This window comes from Photinus pyralis, unplaced genomic scaffold, assembly GCF_008802855.1.
Source record: "Photinus pyralis isolate 1611_PpyrPB1 unplaced genomic scaffold, Ppyr1.3 Ppyr1.4_LG2, whole genome shotgun sequence".
NCBI classification, from domain to species: Eukaryota; Metazoa; Arthropoda; class Insecta; order Coleoptera; family Lampyridae; genus Photinus; species Photinus pyralis.
In genome coordinates this window covers 22,178,980-22,196,060 of record NW_022170403.1, presented here as the reverse complement: position 1 = coordinate 22,196,060, position 17,081 = coordinate 22,178,980, and the positions used below count along the sequence as shown (strand labels likewise).

Below are 17,081 nucleotides of genomic sequence, written 5' to 3'. Positions count from 1 at the left end.
CTTATAGACTAGATTTTCGATCACTTTCCACTGAGGATACTGTTCTGGGGATGCGGATATTTTATTTCTAAGGTTCAAGTACCAACAGTCTAAAGTTTCATTGACGATGTTGAGGTCATCATCTACGGTTGTACTAGTACTACCGCTTAAACAGTTGATTTCTGCAGGATCGCCTTCCTCAGGAATAGCTCGAGATAAGGCATCTGGGACTATATGGTCTTTACCCTTCCTATGAATTAAATTAACTGTATGTTGACGTAATCTCACCGCCCATCGCGCAAGTTTTCCAGATGGATTTTTCATGTTGTTAAGCCATAGAAGACTATAGTGGTCTGTGATCACATCGAAACTGACACCTTCAATGTAAGGCCGAAATTTATCTATACTAAACAACACTGCCAAGCATTCTTTCTCAGTTGTGGTGTAATTACGCTCCGCACTAGATAATGATCGACTTGCGTATGCTATAACACGTTCTTCTCCATTAACAATTTGGGTTAAAACACCGCCTAAACCGGTATCTGAAGCATCACACTGTATGGTAAATTTTTCTGAAAAGTCGGGCTGTGATAAAATTGGTGCTGAAGTTAGAGCCTCTTTGATTTGAATGAATGCACGTTCTGCTTGCTCAGACCATAAAATCTTTTCTTTCTTTTTGCGCCCCTTTAGAAGATCGTTCAACGGAGAAACTAGCGAAGAAAAGTTTTCGATGAACCGCCTGTACCACCCACACATGCCAATAAATCGTTTTATTTCAGTTGTGGTACGAGGACGAGGATAATTAATCATTGCGGTGATTTTGTCAGGATCAGCTCGTAGAGAATTCTCTCCCACAATAAAACCAAGGTATTTCAAGGAAGATCTGAAGAACTTACATTTATTTAAATTCACCGTTAAGTGCGCATCTTTTAACCGACTGTAAACCAATTTTAACAACCTGACGTGTTCATCGAAGGTCTGGGATATGACAATGATGTCGTCAATGTATGGAAAAATAAAAGGTTCAAACTCAGGACCGAACATGCTATCAACCAATCTTTGTTGAACTTGAGCAGCATTGCGCAAACCAAATGGTAAAACTGTAAATTGAAAGAGTCCTCTTCCCGTAATCGCGAATGCCGTCTTTTCCTTCGAAGACTCCTCGAGAGGGATTTGCCAAAAACTTTTGCGTAGATCTATAGACGAAATGTACCTAGCATTTCGAAGACTACTAAGAATCCTATCGACGTTCTGAAGGGGGTAGCTATCGTGCTTTGTGACTTCATTGAGTCGACGACCATCAAAGCAAAAACGATACTGGCCATCCGACTTTTTTACCAACAAAACAGGGCTACAATAGGGGCTGTTGGAGGGTTCAATAACACCTAATCTTAACATATCGTCTAGTTCCTTATTCAAGATTTCCATCATATATGGAGAAAGTACATACTGCTTTTCCTTGAAGGGTTTGGAATCTCCGGTGTCTATAGAATAACGAATTTTGTTCGTCCTACCTAACACTACTTCATCCCCGATTTCATTAAATTCGTTAATTACTTTTTTTGCAACTCTGATTTGATCTGCATTTAAATTACTGAGTTCCTTTCCGTCACTAGCGAGGAAAGAAAACTTCGGTTTATCATCATATACCATCAAGATTTTATTTGAATCTTGAACTTCCCATTTGTTATTTTTAAAATCAATTTTTAACTGAAAATTTCGACAAAAGTCACTACCAAGTATGATTTCATGATGAAGTGATGGAACGACCAGTGCTTTAATAATATGAAATTGGTCATGCAAATAAAGGGGGAGGTCAACGGCGCCTGACGCCCTACGTTTCGACCCATCTGCAGTTACAATAAATTTCATTTTATACGGAGGTGCAAACAGTTTGAGTGCTTTGATAAATCTTAAACCATCTCTACCTATAACAGTGGTAGTAGCTCCACTATCTAGGAGACATGCCACTTCCTGATCAAATATTTTAATTGGGATGTAAGGGCGATTGTCATGATGTTGCGTAATGAAAAAAGGAGCAATTTCCCCATAATTATTTCCCCTATCGGTATTATAAAAAGATTTCACCTTTTGTAGCCAATTGTTCCAATCACCTGGATTAAACATACTTTTAGAATTAACTGGAAACTTAAAGGCCATTTTGGATATACGCATGGAATCAGTTCGGCCAGGCAACCGATTCCAGCGACCTAGTTTTTTGGATTGTTACACTTGGGACAATTGGTCGACAAAAAGTCCCTTTCTCCGCAACGATAACAGAAGGTGCTCCGTTTGGCTTTACAAGAAGTGTAAGTATGATTTGGTAATCCGCAATTCCAACATACTATCTCTGAATTATGGAAGACCTTAGTTCTGTTCGTTTGAGCTGAAGAGGCGTTATTGCTGCACGAAACTGTTGACACTCGATTAGGTTTAAATTTAAAGTTAATTTTATTGGTAGCTGTCGGAAACTCTTTAGAATTGGGACCCTTATCGATACTTAATTGACTACTGTATAATAATTCGGGTTCTAAAAACGAAAAGCTATTGATTTTATCTTGGTTTTGACTCTTGTTTTTAAGATACGAGGCGTTTTCAATTTTTTCGCAACAATTAACCAACTGATCTAGATTATTAATTTCAGTTAATGCTAAGTGCGTGACATATTGAGGTAGCAAATTCTGTCTAATGTATTTGATCTTCGTTGCCTCCGCGGGAGATCTATCCAAACGACTAAACAGTGTCTCCATAACAGCAATAAAAATTGTGGTTGATTCTGCTTTGCCCTGCTTTCTAGCTTTTATGTCATTCCAAATTTCTTCCTCAAAATCTGGAGGTAAAAACTTTTGCTTTAATAATTTGACTAAATCATCCCACTCGGTAACTTTTGATTTGATTGTACGATACCACACAAAAGCTTTATCAACAAAAAGGTCACCGGCAGAAGCAACCAGATCTTTTTCTGATACTCCACGCGATTGGTGTAATGCCAAGACTTTTTCTAAAAAAGGATGCAATTGCCGCGGATCACCATTAAATTTCAAATTCCATTTATAAACCGGAATTACCTTATTACTAGTATGTATTACGGGTGGCACTGTAGGTTGGGCCATAATGGTGTTATTTAAGTTCACGATTTCAGGAAAGGTATTGGTTGCATTACCAACGGTCGCCTTATCGGATAGATCCGCTTCTAACGCAAGGCAAGTCGCATATGATTCATTTTTAAATTTTTGGATTTTTTCCAGTTGATCATCATCATCATCTGGAATTAGAATGCGCGAAATCCTACCAGAAACATGATTGAGACGTGATATGCCGCGCTTAAATGCGGAATCAATCTCATTCCCCTCAAATTCAGTTACTAAATTAGAAATGGATTCTAGCGTTTTATTAATCGCATCCTGCTCACGACCAAAATCATAAAATGGATCAATATGAGTTAAGTGACGACCTCTTTCTTTAGCCAACAATTTGTTTAGAATTTTTCGCTTGTCGTCTACTGGACGATCTGTAACTACTCCTCTAATTCTTAATTCATATTTTATTTCATCAATTAACAAATGTGAGGGCTTAAAGTCCTCCATGCCTATTGTTGCACAATTTCTTTTTTTTTTTTTTGCGATTTCAACACTGAACAATAAATGGACACATTAACGAAACCTCAAAAAAAATTTTTACACGACGCATCAACAATCTCAAAAATATCAGCGGGTATTTTGCTAAATTGGTTATCTACAAACTTGGTTTACAGGAATTTCCAATAAAATAAATTATTTAATACATATAAACCGCCACCTGCGTTCAAGGCCTTACACGTTGCGCGCCATTTGTAACATTTTAATTTTTAGTTGAATTTTTAGTCCAAAAAAAAAAGGAATTGTTACGTGCGCCGGCAGCTATCGTCGGTCTTGGGCTTATCGGTTCCCTTGAACACTGGGGCGTCTGGGCGCCACTCAACCTTAATGATAATAACAAATTTACGGGGTTGAGACCGTAACACAAAAACCAGTTTATTTACATCAATTAGAGTAGTATAAAAATGTGAAATTTTTTAATACTAAGAAGAGTGTTAGTAGATTGGTGATACTATTTACTATTGTACAGAAAAAAAAAACGGGGCCAATTTAGCAAACGATACCGTCTAAAAAAAATGGAACGAACTCGCCTTATTTTTGAGTCGCTATCTTATCTTCTGTGAAGTTGGAGTTGAACCATCCGCAATGTTGGCGTGAGATTCGGTGATTGGAAATTAGACAGTGTTGAAAAGAAACGCTGCTGTTTCTGTCGCAGTAAAAATCTGGATTCTCTAATTATTCTTGTGCAGGATATAGGCTCAATTCAATTTCTTATAGTACAAAAAAAAAAACCTGAAATAACGTATATTTGTAGTTGAATGCATTGTTAGTGAAAAAGAGGATCGCAACTCACCTCGATGAGGGTTTTTTCAAACACAAAAAAAATTACTACAAAATGTGGGCAGCTTGCGGCCAATAAAATCGGTATCAATCTGGTACGCCAAATACAATATTCGATCTCGTTCTCGTGGATCGCTCGCATTCCTTTTTCATTTCCACTTCTTATCGAAGTATATGCGCACAGTTTCATAAATTGATTTAACGTTATTTGTGGTAAGGGTACCATTGGTATAGGCAACCAAACTTGCATAAAATTAATTATATTTAAAAATAAATACTACAGTACATCTTTTTATGCCTCGTTTTATGCTCAATTACGGGAAGTCAGCTCTATTTGTTTTATTGAAGACGCAGTTCGTTATTCTTTATAATAAATCTGTGCAGAAGCAAGTTAACCAAAGCTGTGTAAAAAGTTTAACGCGGGTTGTCTGATTACGGAAAAAGTTTTGTCGAGTTGAAAAAGGAAGCAGCGGGGTAGTATGTTCAAACAAGCTTTTTAAGCTTTTCTTTCTTTCACGGATTTTGCTTTAATTTTGATTCATTGTGTTTCGGAATAAATTTGCCAACCAATTAATTGTGAATTTGTTACAGGTCCATTTTTAGTTTAGTTTTGTGTTATTTATTTTGATTTTTAGGTTAGGAATTTGTTTATTTTGTTTTGAATTTCATCTCATAGGCGTACCCATTTTTTAAAATTTCTTCTTTTGATTTCTTCGCTTCTTTCGATTTTTGCCTTCTTCTTACGGTTGTATTTACCTTTTCACGCTTTAAACGCTTCTTCTTTCCTTACTGTTTTCACTATTTTAATTTTCGAAGCTTATGTGTGCTATTTTATTCAATGTTACGCCTTTGATTCGTTTCAGGGCCATCTGTTGGTATTTCGTCTAAACTACGCTATTCTTTCCCGCTCTTTTCAAGAATCTATTCTTCGTTTCCCTTTTTATGTTCCTTAATTATTGGTATTACTGTTCGTTTTTTTTAAATCTTCTACGTTTCGTTTTCCGTTGTTTTCGATAATTGTCATTTTTCTGTAGTGTGCTTGTGAGGTGCGAAATTTTTATAGCCGCATTTATCCAACAATTTTTGGGATATTACCCTCTTAAAAGTCACCCTACTCAACAAAAAGGATTTAGTATCCGTCCTTTTAAACCCTATTTTGGGGATCAAGAGTAGTGGAGAGGCGCGCTTGTGTTTCCGAGTACAATCAATATAAATATTTTAACTCTTGCTCGCCGGATTTCAACCCCTTTTGTAAGTATTCGTGTTGTTCAGTGTCGTTTCTATTTCTTCGTTGCCTTTTTAGGATCCGAGCGTTAATTTACTACCACCAATTATAGCACCCAAAATATTATATTGTTTCTACATTTAAGGCCCACACCATCTCGTAAGTAGCCTTTTCGTGAGAGTTTTGCTTTGTAATTTTAGGTCTTGTTTTAGGGCCTTGTATTTTTCCCCTTCTTATTTATTCTACCTGTACCGTACTGCTTCAAACTCTTTGTCTTCCGTCGTTCGTCTTCAGTCTTCGTCGTCCGTCTTCAGTCTTCAGTCGTCCGCCTTCAGTCTTCGTCGTCCGTCTTCAGTCTTCTATCGATACCCTCAAATTTCTTTCCATTTGATCCCTTCTACCCTCTTCCCTATCCTTATTTTCCCCACACTTAGCCACTGGTCTACTCACCGAGTCTGCCGAACAACCGCTGGACAACTTCAGGAGCCAGGAAAACAGCTAAGCCCCTTCCAATTCACCGTTATTCACTTATGATTGCCGTTAAGTTTAATTAAAAAAAAAACCATTAATTCAGTCATCTTACCATCCGTTTAATTAATTATTTTAGTCACTTTTGTGTCTTACTGTGAGACGAGATCTCGTTCCGTGATTTTTTTTGCTTTAATTCCCTGTTATCGTTCCACTGCCATTTCTCATTCACCACCATTCGCCCTACAATAAAAATATTCCTATTTCACTACTTTTCTCTATTTTCTCCTCCTTATTTGTCTTGCATTTCCAGATCACCAGGAGCAGGGTTCTAGTTTTTCCTGTACGGCCAAATTAGTGGCGCCTAAATTCTCCGAGCAATTTTTTTCAGTTTCGTCGAACCACCCCATACCACCGAGAGCAGCTGGAGCCGTAATGCTAGATTCTTCCCTTCCTTCTAAATTTTCTTCGTCACAAATTTCGAATCCATTGTGCGACCCGGGTAGAGATTTCATGTCAGATTTTTTTTATTCGTGCCTAAGATTTATTTGAGGTGAGGTGTATACCTGGTTATTCTTAACCCAAAACTGCAACACTAATATTTTTTACAAATGCACAATTAGATTAGAAACCGACATAATGGATCAAAAGGAGTCCACTGATATAAATCAGGAGATAAAGAACGCAAAGACACTAAGCAGTGAAAATGGACACTCAGTAGCAGTTCTTATGATATTGTTCAGATGTTAATTTGAAAGAAAATGAACAAATTAGAACGCGGATGCGGTGTTTTGTATGTACAAAAAAAATTGCTTGGTAGATTAATGCATGAAGGTGCTGAATAGACCTCACCTTGACTTTACAGTACAAGCTCTCATGGTCAACAACGATGCCAAATGTAATCAGAACACGATTTGAAGCAAATGGGCATATTTGTAAACTATAAAATCGGCATCTTCGCGATAAAAACTGTACTGTAAAATAAAGGTGATGTAACACGGCTTAGTTACATTTACAGTAGTTAGAAACCCCTGTTGTAGAAAATAAATTTTGTTCTCTACGGCACTGGCACTTAACGACAGTCGTGGTATGACTGCCGGAAGTGGCAGCTTTACATGCCCTCCGAAGCATGGTAGTCAAGAGATGTTCTGTACCACTAAAAACTGGAAAGTTGTGGGATTCGAACTCGCAACCTATGAGGTTGGAATCCGAGTCCTAGACCGCTACTGCTACTTTGCGGAAGGTGGTTCTTTATGCCCATTATATAGTCAGAAAAATTACAACTTAATGCTCTGGTTTGATCACTCAAATAAATACTCATTGTTGAAAATAATCTCGTTCCAACTCCAGTCTTTTTTAAGATTTAATAAGTTAATATACTTTACGTAATTAATGCAAAATAAAGTTTCAAGCCCTGTATCGTGATCACGTTCAAATCTATTAATAACCTTAATAACCTAGAGGCTAGATTTTTTAAAATTCGTAATTAATCAAACACTTGGTACAAAATTATATTCAAGGCACCAGAAGGAGCAGACCTGAACCTGGTACGACACCAGGCTTTTAATGAAGCGTACACAGAGGCAAAGCCTAATGTTGCGACACTTCCATCCACCATCAAAGGAGACGTGCGACAATTTTAGATTGGAATTAACAAAACATTCGAGCACTATTAGTAAGCACCGTATCGACAGTATTCGCGACTTTTCCTTACTCTACCGATCACGGCCGAGTACGTTACAATCGTCATTTGATGCGACACCGTTGTTTTTTGGCCTTGAACGAAACTCATAACTTTGTACCCAGATACGAAAACATAAACACTTACAATGTTAAAAATGGCGTAGGGATACTTCAAAATTGCGCATGTGCATCCACTTTTAGGTAAGACGAACATGTTTGTTCGAATACACTTTGGAGATTTCGACAATTAAATAGTCATAACTATTTTTGAAATCATGAGAAAACTTGCAAACAGCTCAATTCTTTAAAACGTACGTTTCATGAAATTCTCAACATTTTTGTGGTCCGGACAAGAACTGCAGTATAGTCCTGGAAATTTAAACATGAAAAGGGGGTCGTGCTTGCAAAAGGTCCGGTCGTTCCCTGGGTCGTTCTGAATTTTTTATATGTTGTTAGGACCTAAACAAACAATAAAAAACCAGATTTGCAATTTCCAAAGCGCTGTGCGATCGGCGGTATATCCAAAAAACCATAAATTTTTCGGACTTTTTTCAGTTTTTACTCCATATCTCGGTGAAGGAAGGGTCTGATCGATATATTCATTCTGTAATCTTTTAAAATAGACTAAATTTTCTACAATTTGAGACTAGCGCGGGGTCTATACAGCCATTGATTCCCAAGATACAGTTCTTCGAAAATAGGATTTTTTTTAATGATTTTTTTTCAAAATGGCCACTTTTTTTGTAAAATATCTTCTAAAATACGAATCCCGCGTCAAATATTATATGAAATTATGTTGTAGCAATAATTAAGAAATATGTCTCCGCGAACAGAGCTATATTTTTGTTTCCCCTTCACATAAAAGAAGGATCCCGTGGCGAAAAAAAAGTTGGCGTTGCCCAGCACATTTAATTTATGCACTATCAGCAATGTTTGCCTTAAAAAGAGAAGCATCTGCGATTAAAATTTCAAAAAGATATCTCGATAAATAACAGTTGATAGTGCGCATCATGCGCATACGCGCATTAATCTGATGTTTACAATATACGATACGTTTGCTTACACTAAAAGCAACTTTGGTTAAAATTTCAAAGAAATATCTCCATCAATAAGAGCCGTTGCACAGTCTGCGCACACGCACAACTGTTTTTTACGATATGCGATATATTTGAATTCACCAGAAGTATCTGTGGTTAAAATTTTAACAAACTATATTAATAAATAAGGAAGTTGACATTGCGCAGTTTAATTCTCAGGATTTTTCTTGGCTCAGGTGCTAGAGCTATACACTACCGAATGCAAAAAGAACGAACTTAATATCTTGCAAACTGTAGGAGTAGTTAAGGCCTCGGACAGACGGACGGACCGAGAAAGTGACTGCAATAGCGCACCCAACTTCGTTGGAAAATGCGCTCTTGATCTTGAAAAAAAATCATTTAAAAAAAAAAATTCCTATTTTCCAAGAACTGTATCTTGGGAACCAATGGCTGAATAGACCTCGCAAATTGTAGCAAATTTAGTCTTTAAAATAAGATTATAGCGTGACTATACCGATCAGACCCTTCTTTCACCGTGATATTGAGTAAAAACTGATAAAAGTCCGAAAATTTCATGGTTTTTTGGATATACCGCCGATCGCACAGCATTTTGGAAATTGCAAATCTGGTTTTTTATTGTTGGTTTAGGTACTAAGAACATATAAAAAATTCAGAACGACCGGACCTTTTGCAAGCACGGATGTACATCTTGATTGGACTAAGTAGGAGTTTTTTTTTAAATTTTCAAAAATACACTTTAGATTTGTAATTTTGACGTTGAAAAACCTAGAATATAAAAAAGTTTCGCCGAAATCAAAAATTATTTTCACGCTTCCATTTAAGAGTAAGTAGTTTGGGGTATTTTACAAAATCAATATCCAAAATAATAGATTTTAGGATTACTGAGAAACAAATATATAGATGAAACGCAAATTTTGGGCCTTTTGGGTGTAGTTACCACACGAAATGCGTTGCACCATTTGCTTATTTGAAAAAATGATTTTTTTTAGTGTGCCTTATTGCGCAGTTTTATTAACATACTTAATTGTAACACGCTGTATACTCTGCATAACATCACGTTCGCCATTTTAACTTATGATGTTTGGGTCAGCCATCTACGAGCTACACAGTAAGAAATTAAGTGGCAAATTAGAAAAAAAAAGTTGTTCCCACAGGTCTCCATTATTTCTTTGCAAATTTGGCACTAATTTAAGTGGTTTACTTTAGGTAAAGTTGAAATAAATGAAATGTTAATTTTACAAATACTCTTTGTAATATCACTGCAAATAAAAAGTTATTTTAACATAAGCTTATGACAGCAATTGCAAAAAAATATTGAATGCACTCTACTTATTTGTGTTATTAGAAGCTTTATGAAATGGTGAAATATATAAATTGGAGTGGCAATACGCCAACCATTAAAGGTAAGTATTACAAAACGAAGGTGGAACTGTACCCATATATAGTAGTAATTTACCACATTATTTTATTTGAATAACGCTCTAGTTATTGCTATATTACTGCGTATGAAAATTCACTGTAACAGTATTGAATTGTTGCATTACCGAACAAAGGATGGAAGTGCCCTATCACGTTGTTGTTACATAGACATTATAAAATTCATATTATGCCTAATACGAAGTAGAATTTTTCCACCAAGGAACAGTAAGGATGACTAAACCAATATGTTATTGTGACAGAATAATAGTGTCAATTCACTAAATTGATTTGTTATGATGGCATTTTGGTATTTGTTGCTTGCCACTATAAACATTGTCAAATTGCACGTTTTGCACATTATTTGCTAATGAATTTTCAATTACATGTATTTGAATAGTTATGACAATTTAATTAATTTTCGGTTAATTGTGATTATTTGCAAAACGAATTAGTCTTTGTTTAACCAAATTGAAATTTTGACCCCTTTGTTATACCTACTATTATATCTAATGAAAAAGTGTATCTTTTTAAAATAATTATGTTCCAATTAAATCCACATCAAATTATATATTGCATATATTCGATAAACAATACAATTTGGTGAATTTGTTATCCACTGAAGAAATTACCATAAAATAACAAAGTCCAAATGAACACATCATTTTTATTATCTATTTTAGCTATTAAAAAAAATGCTTAACAAAAAAACACATGTACGTACAATAAATTTGAAGAATATCTAAGGCTATTTAAAATAAACCAAATGACTTACAAAAAATTATCTTAATCCTAAGAAAGTATACTCTTTCGTGCTACATTAGTGCTTACTACTACTACAATTGCAAAGTGACGGATTTGTTTTGTAAGACGTAATCATAAAAAATATTTAAAAAAAGTGAAATTATATCGCATACAAACTACAAAAATTTCAAAAGTATTCCAAGTTTTAATTCTACAAAGAAAACAATCCTTATCTAAAAAAATATCTAAAATGCACATCTAAACATGTTATAAATGTAAAATAACGTTGAATTTATTTTTCAATCATCTTTATGATAGAAAAGATATTACATATGTATTATGTAAAACTCTAGTAATATAAATTAGTAACTTACTAACTGATAATTTGGTCCATGATGTATATATCATAGTCCACTATGTCAATATCAATGATTGTTACCCAAACAAATACCCATGATCCATGAATATCATTTTTGTTTACACATGGATTGAAAAATATTTAAAAAGAAAATGTAAAGTTGAATAATATTTTATACTCTAGTCTCGATTGATAGTATGCAGTATTGGACTAAGGTACCTACTCAATTCAGTTAACTTAATAGTTGAAAACCGTGAACGTGATGTGATCATTCTGTATGTTACAAATAATATTGAAGTTTATTCAGCAGTATATTGCTAATTCCATTTACTTACGTGAAGCTCCGTTACATTACGACGCTTAGTACTTACATTAACATTTAACATTGTTATTACAAAGATAACTTATTTTATTTAATACATTACACATTCTATAAATCAATATACAACTTACCATTTTTTTATTTGCACATGTAATACACTACACTACACTTTTTAAGTCAAATCTGTGCGATTGAATGTTGTATATACGAATACGAACCATTTATATAAAGAACTGAAGATTGTTTCATTTTTCTACAGCGAATGCTATGTCACCATTATCCCAGTGGCAATTTAACAAGTTAGAGAGTTATATCACAGATTTAAATAGTATATTTAAATCTGTGGTTATATTAATAAAAGTATAATGCACAATAGTGATATATAATACGAATGTTGTCAACTCTAGCAGAAAGTGTGGCAGTTTTTCATTGTACAATCGACAATGTGTGATAGAACATTTCAATCGCAGTTGATGTAAAAGCACAGCTTACTTAATATCAAGTAAGCTGTGGTAAAAGTAGCACTTCTTAATGGCAAAATGGCAACTTGAAGTGGCAAGTTGCAATAACTTTTTGTCAACACACATTTCTATAAACACACATTACCAATAACTTTTCGGTAATTTGTTCTTATCTCATTTACGTTTTTACAATGTTTATTGGTTAACTTACATACACTTGAAAGAGAATCGTGCTATAAATGTTACGTGAGATGTGACCAAATATAATGTCAAAGCACCAAAATTCATAAATGACACTACACGTAGTCATGTAATGCTTACTTAACAACAATATTTCTACAATATGCCATTCAAATAATTAACAATTTCTATAAGTTGTGGCTAATGGCCATATGACAAAATATTTTTTACTGTGTAGGTGCGAAATAACCAGAAGTAGCAATAAATTTCGAGTTCGGACTCTAAATGGGCATTGAATTTAACGCTAATTACTCTTTTTTCTGCTCCACAGACAGAACATGCATACTAATAAAACTAAGACAGTAACACCAATTCCTTTTTTTGTACCACCCTCACCTAGCCTAAATGTTTCATTATTACATTCGACTTTAAATTTGGCAACCTCCTACAAGCTAACCAACGTCGTAGCTCTTAAGAAAACCGAGATTCCTATGTTGTATCACGAAATATAGGCACAAATTCGAGTTTTGGTCACTTTGAGATTAATGAGATTATTTTGTAATTAGAAATTACAACAGGGAAAAGCACCGCCCTATATATTTATGTAATTGGGTAATTACGTATGTCAACTTTATCTAAAGAGAAGGTGGATACTAATGCCCACGAGAAAATCCAGCTTACTTCGTGAAGCTTCGTTTTCTTTGCCCAAAACAGAATTGAATCATTTACTTTTCCTATTTAAAGCTGTCGCATCCGGTTAAACGAAACTTTAATTGCAAATATTACCTAAGTAAAACATGTGGAGTTGACGGACACAATTGCAAAAGAGCAATGACTGTAATCATAACCAAGCTTCAGCAACCTCACAATAAATTCTAACAAACTTCCTTGGTTCTCGAACTGGGCGTCTAAAATATTATTTATTTAACGTCCTTCATATAAAATTATACTTCCAATTTTCAGATTTCAGGGGATTTTTTACTATACAGGTTCACGTTTCTGATCGCAGCCTTTAATGCAAGAAAGAAGTATAAAAGACCTTTCAAGTAAATGGTCTACCCTATTCCCATAAACTGGCGATTAACGGTGTTACAGCTTCGAACGCTAAAATAAAACTGCTTTACATACGTGGCGTGCCTTTTTCGATTAACTTTGTAAAATCGACTCGAAGTTAAGCATCTGAATTTGTAAGTAATTAGCAAAATTAACCTTCGTTAACAAAAATTTACTACAGCGGCAGTTACGTGTGTTAAAGTTAAACCATCCCCTAAATACCGCATTCATAAAGTTTGCTTTTATAAAGCGATAATTACATTAACTCGAAAGTAATAAAAATTTATTGAACATATCTGCCATGCCCTTTACGGAAGTACACCATAAATAAAAGTTTCCCTATTTTTAGTGAACTTTTTATTGGCAGTAACTAATCGCTTAGTCTCTAATTTAATGTAGCGAAAAGGATTAATTTTTTGTTCATTTTGAATTCCAAATGAAACTGCTGTTAAATACCCCGATTTCGAGATAACGCGTGGGATTTTAACTTGACGCTTGTCATATTTAATATCTCTTGTCGCATTTTTAAACTGGGGGTGTATCAACTTGAAGACTTTTCGCCCTCATCATCCGCCTAAAAGTGTTGTGATAGATGCTCCTTGATAGCCATTTATTATTCACACCCTAACTACAATCTTAATGTGTCTCTTCTCCTTGTATCTCCATTTATATGATATACAACGACCTTTATTCTATACTTTCTTTGCAATTTACGTTCGTTTCTACAGCGGCCAAGTAATCGCGAAGAAAAGCCGTGGGCACTCCTAATAAATAAAAAAGGGTTTGCTAGAGATTTAGGTCTTGTAAAGCAACAAATTAAGTAAGCTACTCGTAATAGAATTAATACCATTTCCATTGAATTTTTTCGCAACGAAGGGAAAGGAAGTGAATTTAAAACTCCCCATTACAAAAATAATAGTCTTGCGTTGGTATGGTGTTAACTAGAGCTTATTAATCACGGATTTACTAGGTACAAGGGGAGACACGAGGGGAGACATATGAGTTCTTAAAAAAAATTATCAAAGTCCTCGTGTGAGATCGAAGGGACTTCAGCGCATTTTTGTGTGGCAGATCAGGGTTTTAATAGCCAGTAAGATCGTGTCGGGGGCTACCACATTCCCTTTTTCGGTGCATACTTATATTACACCCACATTTTGTTGGATTTCGCTAAAAACCTTCCACAAGATAGTAAGTACTTAATTTTTGGGGCACTTCTCATTACTCGAGCTTCTATTGCCGGCACGAGAAAGGGAGACAGCGATTCGAGATTTACGAAACGTTAAACCACCTGACAAAATTCGCAACGGAAGGTAAAAGGCGCCCGAAGTTGACATTCCCTTTGTGGGTACTCGCTTCCGATGTCCTGTTCACCCGCAATTCGCATTTTGGTAGATTTCGCTAAAAAAAACTCCACAAAATACTACTCAATTTTTGAGGCACTTCTCATGGCTCGAGATACAAGAAAGAGAGACCGCGATTCCCCGAAGTCGACTATCTCTCGAAGACACAAGCCTTGTAAAAGGTGGATAATTTCGCCCCTAGGAAAAAAACAAAGTTCCGTCACGCAAGAGTTGTGTGCGTTTACAAGATCTTTCTGACGACACCAATTTAAAAACAATCGGACCAAAACTGTAGAGGAACTGAAGATAGGAAAAAACTGAATCACCACATTAGTAAACCCAAGTTCGGGGATGGCGCCCAGATGCCACATCGTGTAACCCCGACCCTGAAATTGTAGGTACACATACGCTCCTTGTCTTTCTGCAAGAGTTCTTTTACAGGCTCTCATTTGCTGCCAGCCAGCCAGACAGCCACAGTGAGATTAAATGATTAAAAGATAAAATAAATAAATTTGCAATCATGCAATTCGACGAATTTGTCCCTTTTCCATTCAGTGTGAGCTCCCTTTTCGAACAGATCCAATAATAAGAGGCGTTTTTTATGGGACAATGAAACTTCTTCGTGTAGTGAAAATTAATGGACGACGGATTTACTTTCAACCGCGAATGGTGCGAAGTCTTATCCCTAAAAAAAAATTCATTTCGTAGTATTATCGGGTTAGCGTGCTCTCATTTTAATAAATTGTTACCACGAACGGGTTAAGGTCCAAAGGGCAAAATATTTCATTGCGGTATACGTGTAGTGGCTACTTACGCTAAAAAAAATCATTCGGAGTGTTATTAGATTTACATTAAACGGTAACCAGTAAACAGGTTAAAGGCAATTAATTCGTGCTTTAGTTGGCTGTCAATATCCTAAGCTAAGGGTAATTTTGGACATTTACATACCGTGAAACATTGGTAATAAATTATTCCATCTAGATTTTGGACCCAAATCTTCGGTGAATGACAAGGATGGCGTTAGTCGGAATGGCTGAATCAGAAGTGGCTTTTTTCGATCATCCCTTTGGCCGTCTTTCGGGGACAAGTTTTCCATAAACAATGTTTCAACGGAAAAAAACATGGTTTTTCATCCCTTCTGCATCTTCAAAGTATCATATGCTCTTCCCGGGGTAAAAATGCAGACAATGTAGACAATTTAATTTACTTTCATTTGCATAAGGATGATTAGTTTTCGAGATAAACTAAAAACCGGCTTTATTCACCCCCCTTCCGCTTAACGCTAAACACCCACGGCTGGGGACCTTTGGTATATTATTCCTAAGGGTCAATAATCCGTTTGATTTCCTGATCTATAAGCGCATATTACAACGCTTATTATTCAGAAGGGCGACGTTTGCGACACGAGCGAGCTTGCGAGTGAGTGAAACAAGTGATCTGAGTAAATAAGAGTTATTTTTGTTTTAAATATGGCGTTATACGGTTATAATTTCCATTGTCTTCGATGGTTGCATAGATTGCAAAATCTGACAATTTTTTAATATAACACGTCTGTGCAATTTACTGAATATTCAATTGAAGTATTTTTTCACACGAGTCGGAGTAATTTGAAATCTAAAGATATTTGCCTTGCTATGCTACATACCTACTGCTGTTGAACTTTTTTTTAATTTTAAAAAACTAAGGGTAGTTTCGTGATTTTCTTATTCATGATTCTCAGATAACTAATTTTGTCGAAATTGGAACTTTTTTGCATTCGAGTTTAGGGGTGCCAAAAAACCTTGCCAAAGTTTGGTGATCTTTGGGATTGTAGTTTCCAAACGAAACGTTTTGGACCCTGTGACTATTAAAAAAAGTTTGTTTTGGTTGACTTTTTGATGATATACTTAATTGTTACACCCTTTAATGTAGTTAACAGAACCTACAGTAGCTCTACAAATAATGCACTTGATTTTGGATTGGAGTATTAAATTAGCGCTTAAGTAGTATCTACTTAAATGTTCACCACTTACTTTTTGGATTGCCAGTCTTCTTTACCGCTTTATTCTCCAAACTACATATACATGTAGCTAGCAGAACATGTCGTGGCTCTAGAAATAAAGAAACACAAAATTTAATTAGCTCTTGATTGATCACTTTGTTTTAGTTTAACTTCCGACAATTCCAAAGAATTTTGATCAACACCTTAGCACCAATAGAAAAATTTGACATGAAAACTCTATCCGGGTCGCACAACGGATTCGAATAAGCACACAATTCATTGATTCACAATAACAAAAATTTATTCTGAAACACATGAAACAATAATTACAACAAAATTCCTGAAAGATTTGGACATAAAATACCCCGCACGCAGGCGGTCTATAAAATTAAAAA

At 35.4% G+C, this 17,081-nt stretch overlaps 1 protein-coding gene across 1 annotated transcript; it reads right to left on the bottom strand.

Annotated features, from left to right (window-relative positions):
- Nucleotides 1-2,189: 2,189 nt before the first annotated feature.
- Nucleotides 2,190-4,673, bottom strand: LOC116163889. The gene is made up of 2 exons (XM_031478020.1): nt 4,411-4,673; nt 2,190-4,349 (listed from the first exon to the last, which is right to left on the bottom strand). Exon 2 carries the CDS (start codon nt 3,564-3,566, stop codon nt 2,190-2,192), a length of 1,377 nt encoding a protein of 458 aa, XP_031333880.1. The 5' UTR covers nt 3,567-4,349; nt 4,411-4,673.
- Between the last annotated feature and the right edge of the window lie 12,408 nt (nt 4,674-17,081).